Here is a 10657-nt window from a genome sequence, read left to right as displayed (position 1 = left end):
ACTTCGGCTCAATCAGAAGCACATGCTCTGACAATTCTCTCTCGTATATCGTGCGAATAGTAAATATTCGCCGAATACGGCCTATCCACCTAACGTGCCATTGATATGAAAACACGAGTCGACGGTTTCGCAATACAACACTAATAACAACGGTAAGACTAGTATCGTCGAACCAAGCGAATGTGAATGATGTATTCCTTCGAAGAACATTTACGGAGAAACCAACGAAATTCAGTGACAGCTAGAGACTTATATGCTGAAAGATCCCCAATGTACTCATCCTACACGTCGTACATCTCAATATGTGTATGGTAACCCCCCCCCCCCCCTCTCCGCCCCCCCTCCCCCCACGAACCATGGACCTTGCCGTTGGTGGGGAGGCTTGCGTGCCTCAGCGATACAGATGGCAGTACCGTAGGTGCAACCACAACGGAGGGGTATCTGTTGAGAGGCCAGACAAACGTGTGGTTCCTGAAGAGGGGCAGCAGCCTTTTCAGTAGTTACAGGGGCAACAGTCTGGATGATTGACTGATCTGGGACTGCTACGGTCGCAGGTTCGAATCCTGCCTCGGGCATGGATGTGTGTGATGTCCTTAGGTTAGTTAGGTTTAAGTAGTTCTAAGTTCTAGGGGACTGATGACCAGAGATGTTAAGTCCCATAGTGCTCAGAGCCATTTGAACCATTTGACTGATCTGGCCTTGTAACAATAACCAAAACGGCCTTGCTGTGCTGGTACTGCGAACGGCTGAAAGCAAGGGCATGCCGAGGGCATGCAGCTTTACTGTATGGTTAAATGATGATGGCGTCCTCTTGGGTAAAATATTCCGGAGGTAAAATAGTCCCCCATTCGGATCTCCGGGCGGGGACTACTTAAGAGGATGTCGTTATTAGGAGAAAGAAAACTGGCATTCTACGGATCGGAGCGTGGAATGTCAGATCCCTTAATCGGGCAGGTAGGTTAGAAAATTTAAAAAGGGACATGGATAGGTTAAAGTTAGATATAGTGGGAATTAGTGAAGTTCGGTGGCAGGAGGAACAAGACTTTTGGTCAGGTGAATACAGGGTTATAAATACAAAATCAAATAGAGGTAATGCAGGAGTAGGTTTAATAATGAATAAAAAATAGGAGTGCCGGTAAGCTACTACAAAGAGCATAGTGAACGCATTATTGTGGCCAAGACAGACACGAAGCCCACGCCTACTACAGTAGTACAAGTTTATATGCCAACTAGCTCTCCAGATGATGAAGAAATTGATGAAATGTATGATGAGATAAGAGAAATTATTCAGATAGTGAAGGGAGACGAAAATTTAATAGTCATGGGTGACTGGAATTCGAGTGTAGGAAAAGGGAGAGAAGGAAACATATTAGGTGAATATGAATTGGGGCTAAGAAATGAAAGAGGAAGCCGTCTGGTAGAATTTTGCACAGAGCATAACTTAATCATAACTAACACTTCGTTCAAGAATCATAAAAGAAGGTTGTATACGTGGAAGAAGATCCCGGAGGTACTAAAAGGTATCAGATAGATTATATAATGGTAAGATAGAGATTTAGCAACCAGGTTTTAAATTGTAAGACATTTCCAGGGGCAGATGTGGACTCTGGTTTTGAATTGCAGATTAAAATTGAAGAAACTGCAAAAAGGTGGGATTTTAAGGAGATGGAACCTGGATAAACTGACTAAACCAGAGGTTGTACAGAGATTCAGGGAGAGCATAAGGGAACAATTGACAGGAATGGGGGAAAGAAATACAGTAGAAGAAGAATGGGTGGCTCTGAGGGATGAAGTAGTGAAGGCAGCAAAGGATCAAATAGGTAAAAAGACGAGGCCTAGTAGAAATACTTGGGTAACAGAAGAAATATTGAATTTAATTGATGAAAGGAGAAAATATAAAAATGCAGCAAATGAAACAGGCAAAAAGGAATACAAACGTCTCAAAAATGAGATCGACAGGAAGTGCAAAATAGCTAAGCAGGGATGGCTAGAGGACAAATGTAAGGATGTAGAGGCTTATCTCACTAGGGGTAAGATAGATACTGCCTACAGGAAAATTAAAGAGACCTTTGGAGAAAAGAGAACCACTTGTATGAATATCAAGAGCTCAGATGGAAACCCAGTTCTAAGCAACGAAGGGAAAGCAGAAAGATGGAAGGAGTATATAGAGGGTCTATACAAGGCCGATGTACTCGAGGACAATATTATAGAAATGGAAGAGAATGTAGATGAAGATGAAATGGGAGATACGATACTGCGTGAAGAGTTTGACAGGGCACTGAAAGACCTGAGCCGAAACAAGGCCCCGGGAGTAGACAACATTCCATTAGAACTACTGACGGCCTTGGGAGAGCCAGTCCTGACAAAACTGTACCATCTGGTGAGCAAGATGTATGAGACAGGCGAAATTCCCGCAGACTTCAAGAAGAATATAATAATTCCAATCCCAAAAAAAAAGGTGTTGACAGATGTGAAAATTACCAAACTATCAGTTTAATAAGTCACGGCTGCAATATACTATCACGAATTCTTTACAGACGAATGGAAAAACTGGTAGAAGCCGACATCGGGGAAGATCAGTTTGGATTCCGTAGAAGTATTGGAACACGTGAGGCAATACTGACCTTACGGCTTATCTTAGAAGAAAGATTAAGGAAAGGCAAACCTACGTTTCTAGCAACTGTAGACTTAGAGAAAGCTTTTGACAATGTTGAATGGAATACTCTCTTCAAAATTCTAAAGGTGGCAGGGGTAAAATACAGGGAGCGAAAGGCTATTTACAATTTGTACAGAAACCAGGTGGCAGTTATAAGAGTCGAGGGACATGAAAGGGAAGCAGTGGTTGGGAAGGGAGTGATACAGGGTTGTAGCCTCTCCCCAATGTTATTCAATCTGTGTATTGAGCAAGCAGTAAAGGAAACAAAAGAAAAATTCGGAGTAGGTATTAAAATCCATGGAGAAGAAATAAAAACTTTGAGGTTCGCCGATGACATTGTAATTCTGTCAGAGACACCAAAGGACTTGGAAGAGCAGTTGAACGGAATGGACATTGTCTTGAAAGGAGGATATAAGATGAACATCAACAAAAGCAAAACGAGGATAATGGAATGTAGTCGAATTAAGTCGGGTGATACTGAGGGAATTAGATTAGGAAATGAGACACTTAAAGTAGTAAAGGAGTTTTGCTATTTGGGGAGAAAAATAGCTGATGATTGTCAAAGTAGAGAGGATATTAAATGTAGACTGGCAATGGCAAGGAAAGCGTTTCTGAAGAAGAGAAATTTGTTAACATCGAGCATAGATTTATGTGTCAGGAAGTCGTTTCTGAAAGTATTTGTATGGAGTGTAGCCATGTATGGAAGTGAAACATGGACGATAAATAGTTTGGACAGGAAGAGAATAGAAGCTTTCGAAATGTGGTGCTACAGAAGAATGCTGAAGATTAGATGGGTAGATCACATAACTAATGAGGAGGTATTGAAAAGAATTGGGGAGAAGAGGAGTTTGTGGCACAACTTGACGAGAAGAAGGGACCGGTTGGTAGGACATGTTCTGAGGCATCAAGGGATCACAAATTTAGCATTGGAGGGCAGCGTGGAGGGTAAAAATCGTAGAGGGAGTCCAAGAGATGAATACACTAAGCAGATTCAGAAGGATGTAGGTTGCAGTACGTACTGGGAGATGAAGAGACTTGCACAGGATAGGGTAGCATGGAGAGCTGCATCAAACCAGTCTCAGGACTGAAGACCACAACAACATGGTAAACTGAGAACAACTGGATCTTTGACGCATCGGAAACATATCCGGGAAAGGAAAGTTACTAACGAGGAAACGGAAATTGGAACTCTTGCCACTGTGGTTCGAGATCCTTGTGATGGTTCACGTGAAATCGCAAGGGATTCTGGCATGAACCAGAGCTAGTGCTGTTCGTGTTCTGCACCGCCATATCTGTCTTCACCAAGAATTAACTGGTACGGATTGTAAGCGTCGCACTGAATTCTGCCGATGGGCTCAACTTCAAATTCAGAGAGATGACACATTTATTAAGTTGATTTTATTTACTGTCGAGGCCACATTCACGATGACGGAAATGTTAATTTGCATAATATGCATTTCTGGGCAACTGAAAATACATGTTGGCTGCCGCAAAAACCGTGGTCGGTGAATGTATAGCGTGTGATTCTGGAGGACAGAATTATAGGCCCCTATTTATCGAAGGAAGTACACCACATTCCTGCAAGAAACATTAGGTCTGTTACTGGAAGAAATACCTTTAGGAACAAGGAACAGATAGTGGGAACAACATTTTTCGCTGATGGCCAGAAATGAGTTGCAGAGACAATTCCCAAATCGTTGTATAGGACGCGGAGGAGATGTGTCGTGGCCGGCTCGTTCGCCAGATTTGACGCCTCTGGATTTTTTCTTGTGGGGATTCGTAAAAGACATTGTTTATAAAGACGTTCCAATTACACCTGAAGATATGCGAGAGAGAATTGGCAGAGCATGTACTTCGATAAGTGCCGATGTGATAAGGAATACCACTCAATCCATGATAAGAAGATTGCAGCACTACATTGATACTAATGGTCATCACTTCGAACACCTTATGTAAATGGACGTTCATACCACCTTTGTGACCTTCGTTGGCCTTCAAAGACCTTACTGTTACACATCATTGGATTCGTTTCGATAGCCGCAATCATAAAATAAGTACTAAACTATAGCACCCCATTTGAAAAAAAAAAAACAAAATTGACCTTCATATCTCTGAAGCGACCCCATCTAGCAACAAAAAACCAACCTCATATTATGACCCCCGTTGTCCCATGCAACTTTTGTCCCACAAACTTTTCAGCTCCTGTCATACTTTCGGAGTTATTCTTGGTGGCAATAGTTAGTGACTCACCCTGTAGAGTGCTGAAAAGCCTAGAAAATGAGGCCAAATTCTCTCATTACCACAGCCTGATAATGACATAGGTAGGGGCTAAGCAGCATAAATACTTGTATCTCTGAAGATCATTCGTTCAATCATCAGTCATGAGTCATCAGTTGGTACGACAAACTTGCAATCTATGATGAATCCACATCGAAGCTGCTCCCTGATGTGTCAACTACATGAGACCACCCACCCAGCCAGCCCAATGGAATGGAATGGTGCTGCTGCCTGATTTGCTGCCACTGATATGAAGACTTGGGTACCGTCGACCAACGATCACTGGGAATCAGTTGAGTAAGATATGTGACCTACAGGCTCGCACCTTACGGGAGAGGCACATTCGTGCTGCTCCCTAATTGTACCTGTGAGCATCTATTGATGTCTTGGGCGTCTCTTGTCGGGAGACTATGGCATACTTCTACATGGCTGGTGCCATCCTGTGGGGACCTGTCAACAGCTGATCTCGATGCAAACGATGAAGTCCATGAGATTGCCTTGGAGGAACGTCCCACCACACTGTTAAGTGACTTGGCTGGATGGGCAACGCCTGCAGACTGCTGGGTCGGCATCCCGCTCGACGCCACTTTCGCTGGTGGCGTGGTTCCCGTCCAGGCCACGCAACACAGAAGCCTTCTGAGTCGGGCGAGTCAGCAACTCCCGGCCACGCACTGCACTCCGCCCTCTGCTAGACTACGCATGCGGAAACTATCCGTATTGTAAAATCCTGACAATAAATGTATTCACAACTACACTTTCTCACTGACGTCCTTGGGCATGTCACTGGACTACAATCCTGCACTCCGAGTTCGGCATTCTGCACACGTAGAAACCACAAATCCCCGGGTCTCCTAAGTAGGATACTGCTTCAACTTTGCATAACATCAAAGTCTACCAAATCTCGGAGATTTTTCTGGTTTGATGACTCTGAATCATGATATGATGGTGGCCTTTAGCAGTTCCATCTTGTTATTGGGATGTCGCCATGAAACCGTATTTCTCAGTCTTGACCATAAGTTCTCCATTGGGTTGAGGTCGGGACTCTGGCCTGCTCAAGTCAAAACGCTAATGAAATGTTCAGAAAACCATTTGTTATTGATTCCAGCACTGGGACAAGGTGCACTATCTTACTGAAAGATGCAGTGAGTTTTTCAGTCTCGGAGAGCTTTTGCAAATAATACGTGTCCTGCAAACAGCACCGAGAGTCATCTTGTCACCAATGACGAAAAGTAGGGCAAGGACTCAGATAGTCGTGCACTGCGAATTTTAAACCTCTGGCGCAGACGACAACGCCTGCAGACTGGCATTGTCAGGAGAGCTGAAAGTATTTGGACTGCTGAGCGGCCATACTGCATTACAGTTTGTAGGCTACCAGATCTTGGTAATACATTGTGCTGTACCCAAGCACACATCAAATAAAACTACTCACGAAACTGTCTTTTAAGCCTTCATATGTGGCCGTGGCATATTACCTCCTAATGGAACAGCAAGAGCAGTTAATCTGAAACTTCCTGGCGGATTAAAACTACGAGCTAGAGCACTTGCCCACGAAAGGCGAAGGTCCCGAGTTCGGGTCTCGGTCCGTCACACAGTTTTAATCTGCAGGGAAGTTTCATATCAGCGCACACTCCGCTACAGAGTGAAAATCTCATTCTGGAATCATCCCTCAGGCTGTGGCTAAGCCATGTCTCCGCAATATCCTTTCTTTCAGGAGTGCTAGTCCTGCAAGGTTCGCAGGAGAGCTTCTGTGTAGTTTGGAAGGTAGGAGACGAGGTACTGGCGGAAGTAAAGCTGTGAGGACGGGCCGTGACTCGTGCTTGGGTAGCTAAGACGCCCGCGGAAACCAAAGATTGAAAGACGTGCACTTCATTCACCACTGAGTGCTCGTATTTCATTTTTCTAATCCCAGCATTCTGGTACTCGGTAAAATAATAATTCAGGTAATATTAATAATTTCTATGGGTTGCCTGATTTATTTGACGATTTTTACAGCTTGTCTCACACTGATCTGTGAGAGGAGCTTGGCGCTAGAAATTTTCTTTATCTATGGGCGAGGGCAGCAGTCGTCCTAACAGCCACGATTGCTTCCCGTTTCCCATCCTTTTTCCGATCGCCAGGGTAGCACATGGTGTCGTTTGAACTTTCAGTAGTGGCCAAAGTTTCTCCTGTTCTCAGTTCCCCAACCTGCCTTACCAACCTTGTAAACGCTATTTCTGCTCAATTTTAACGTCGCGAAGTCGTCTCCCTGTGAAATTCCGACCCTATGACTGGCCAGTTCAGGTGCGCGCCCGTTTTTCGCGGGTGGGCACCAACCGCCCTCCGCGGATGGGTGGTGGACAAAGAGGCAGTAGTTCAGTTCTAGTGTGACCGTGCCGGAGACGGGAGGTGCCGCTTCCAGGAGATGAAGTTCGGTAAGCATGAGCGCCGACGTGCACTGTAGATTCGCGCCCTGCGGCCCAGAGGGAACCTGATGGGTCATTGTGAATAGTTTCGCGTCTTGCGGGTTTTATTACTTTAGTACGGGAGGCTACCGAGCGATTCTTCTCAGTCTTTGGCTAATTCCTGGTGGTGGTCGTTGCACGCCTGCAACCCCTTCCTTTACTAAATGGGATTCTATTTGATAATACGACGATCGTTACTAAAATTCCTTTCCTCCTGCTATCGTGGCGTGTTATGAACGTACTTTGGGACAGGCTGCTGAACTCGAATCTTTCTTCCCGCCACCCCTATTTGGTTGTATTATTGTTCGATTCTCAACTGTTTAATAAATGAGTCCGTTAATCTTACATTCTCTCTTTCCTTACGTGAACTCACCCCTAGTGTAACAGAATAACTTGGAACTATAACGGTTACTACAAGGTCATGCAGGCCTCGCGCCACTAACGATAGTATAAAGATTCAATATCGCGCTCCTGGCACGACCATTACACGCATGGCACCGATAACAGTAGTAATCATGTTCAACTATTCCCCATTGCTAAACTCGGAAGTGTTCACTGCTCAGTGTGAGTACGTGAGCACTAAATCCACTTGATGTGGTGGAAGTAGTGACCCCTGTTTTGCCTTGCTGGTTTAGACAAAAAATATCAAAAATCACAGCCCATACAGCAAGTAATAGTAACCTGTAAAGTAAAAAAACGAGCCACCGCTTTTAAGATCCCGAGTTCGATTCTCGGTCCGGCACACAAAATGGTTCAAATGGCTCTGAGCACTATGGGACTTAAGCTCTGTGTCATCAGTCCCCTAGAACGTAGAACTACTTCAACCTAACTAACCTAAGGACATCACACACATCCATGGCCGAGGCAGGATTCGAACTTGCGACCGTAGCGCTCACGCGGTTCCAGACTGAAGCGCCTAGAACCGCACGGCCACGCCGGCCGGCGGTCCGGCACACAGTTTTAATCTTCCAGGAAGTTTCACATCAGCACACACTCCGCTGCAGAGTGAAAATCTCATTCTGGAAGCAGTTAATCTATTTAGACTTACACAATGCTACGCAGCAAGTAACATATAAAACATCATAAACATGTTACATAGAATTAACAAATGATAATATAAACGAAATTCACTGACTTGAGTCGACCCCACGTTACGAGTAACATGAATTACAGCTTAACATACTACCCACTGCGCGACATCAACACCGCAACGAGCTGCTCTATAAGTGTACCAGGCATCGTCGGGACAGTTGAGAGTAATGTCGCTATAACATGCACTGTGAGTGAATGTCAGTAATGTGTCGGCAAATAAGTTAATGAAGAAGGCTGTCAGGAGGTGGACTCATAACGAAGTTATGCATTTAATTTGTTTATACGAGGAAAGGCCAGTATAGTGGCATTGGAAATTTGTGGTAAGTTCCTATGACGCCAAACTGCTGAGGTCATCGGTCCCTAGGCTTACACACTACTTACTCCAACTTGAACTAACTTACGCCAAGGAGAACACACACACACACACACACACACACCCATGCCCAAGGGAGGACTCGAACGTCCGACGGAGGGAGCCCCGCGAGCCGTGGCAAGGTTCCTCAAACCGCACGGCTACCAGGCGCGGCTAGTATTATGGAATTATACTGAATTACAGGAATTGAAAGGGACATCACACCATTGGGATCACGGATTTACTTCAAACTTTGTACATCTTTAGCACGCTGTTCAAACAAAATAACGTACAAGTAGTAAGGTGCACTACTTCGGCAATTCCGAAAAAATCGCAAGAGACGTTTATTGGGCAACTGATGTATTTGTGTGGGGGTGTTGGACGATAGAGTTAATGGTGGTCAGGTGGTTAGCGTTTGACCTTTGCAAGACGAACATGTTTGAGACGACGGTTCGAGTCCTGCTGAAACATTCATTTCTGAAGTAGAATTTCAATTCTGCGACATTTAAAAAAAATTCACCTAGACTATTCTTTCTTGCTACGTCTCACCACTATGCAAGTTAATTACCAAATGGGGCCTGCTTCCGTGTCTCCAGCGCGAAATGTCGACGTGCAAACTAGTCCCGGGTACTTTACCAGATTTTATGTGCAAGGGGTTTCGAAAATCACGAAAGGGATACATTTTCTGGAAAACTCTATGCGTTTCTTAATTTACTCGTCGATAGTTATAAATAGGTTTGTTCTACTAATTAAATTTAATTAAAAATAATAAGTACCCAAATAACATGAAACTCACCAAAAATTCGTGCAAATACACGTAGCTTTTTAATTGTACCTCTCAAATGTCATATGAATTAAATAATATGACCAGTGATGAAAAAAATATAGATTAAAAGCTAAGTTCGAGCGGGAGTCGAGACGTCGTTTCATATACGTTCGTGTTACGTAGCTCGAACGCTAGCTACCTGTTGCTGTTGTTGTTGTGGTCTTCAGTCCTGAGACTGATTTGATGCAGCTCTCCATGCTACTCTATCCTGTGCAAGTCTCTTCATCTCCCAGTACGTACTGCAGCCTACATCCTTCTGAATCAGCTTAGTGTATTCATCTCTTGGTCACCCTCTACGATTTTTACCCTCCACGCTGCCCTCCAGTACTAAATTGGTGATCCCTCGATGTCTCAGAACATGTCCTACCAACCGGTCCCTTCTTCTAGTCAAGTTGTGCCACAAGCTCCTCTTCTCCCCAATTCTATTCAATACCTCCTCATTAGTTATGTGATCTACCCATCTATCTTCAGTATTCTTCTGTAGCACCACATTTCGAAAGCTTCTATTCTCTTCTTGTCTAAGCTATTTATCGTCCATGTTTCACTTCCATACATGGCTACACTCCATACATATACTTTCAGAAACGATTTCCTGACACTTAAATCTATACTCGATGTTAACAAATTTCTCTTCTTCAGAAACGCTTTCCTTGCCATTGCCAGTCTACATTTTATATCCTCTCTACTTCGATCATCATCAGTTATTATGCTCCCCAAATAGCAAAACTCCTTTACTACTTTAAGTGTCTCATTTCCTAATCTAATTCCCTCAGCATCACCCTACTTAATTCGACTACATTCCATTATCCTCGTTTTGCTATTGTTGATGTTCATCTTAACCCTCCTTTCAAGACACTGTCCATTCCGTTCAACTGCTCTTCCAAGTCCTTTGGTGTCTCTGACAGAATTACAATGTCATCGGCGAACCTCAAAGTTTTTATTTTTTTTCCATGGATTTTAATGCCTACTCCGAACTTTTCTTTTGTTTCCTTTATTGCTTGCTCAATATACAG

At 44.0% G+C, this 10657-nt stretch overlaps 1 protein-coding gene across 1 annotated transcript in view; it reads right to left on the bottom strand.

Moving 5' to 3' along the window:
* Positions 1 to 5902: 5902 nt before the first annotated feature.
* LOC124726366 (golgin IMH1-like) overlaps positions 5903 to 10657 on the bottom strand; it is a 30817-nt gene continuing 26062 nt past the window's right edge. The window contains exon 4 of the mRNA XM_047248463.1: positions 5903 to 5998. Coding sequence (XP_047104419.1) covers positions 5903 to 5998 — 96 coding nt within the window. The remainder of the gene's footprint in view (positions 5999 to 10657) is intronic.

This window comes from Schistocerca piceifrons, chromosome 1 (genome assembly GCF_021461385.2).
Source record: "Schistocerca piceifrons isolate TAMUIC-IGC-003096 chromosome 1, iqSchPice1.1, whole genome shotgun sequence".
In the NCBI taxonomy this organism is placed as follows: Eukaryota; Metazoa; Arthropoda; class Insecta; order Orthoptera; family Acrididae; genus Schistocerca; species Schistocerca piceifrons.
Note: the sequence above shows the minus strand (reverse complement) of the source record. Positions and strands in the feature narration are given on the sequence as shown.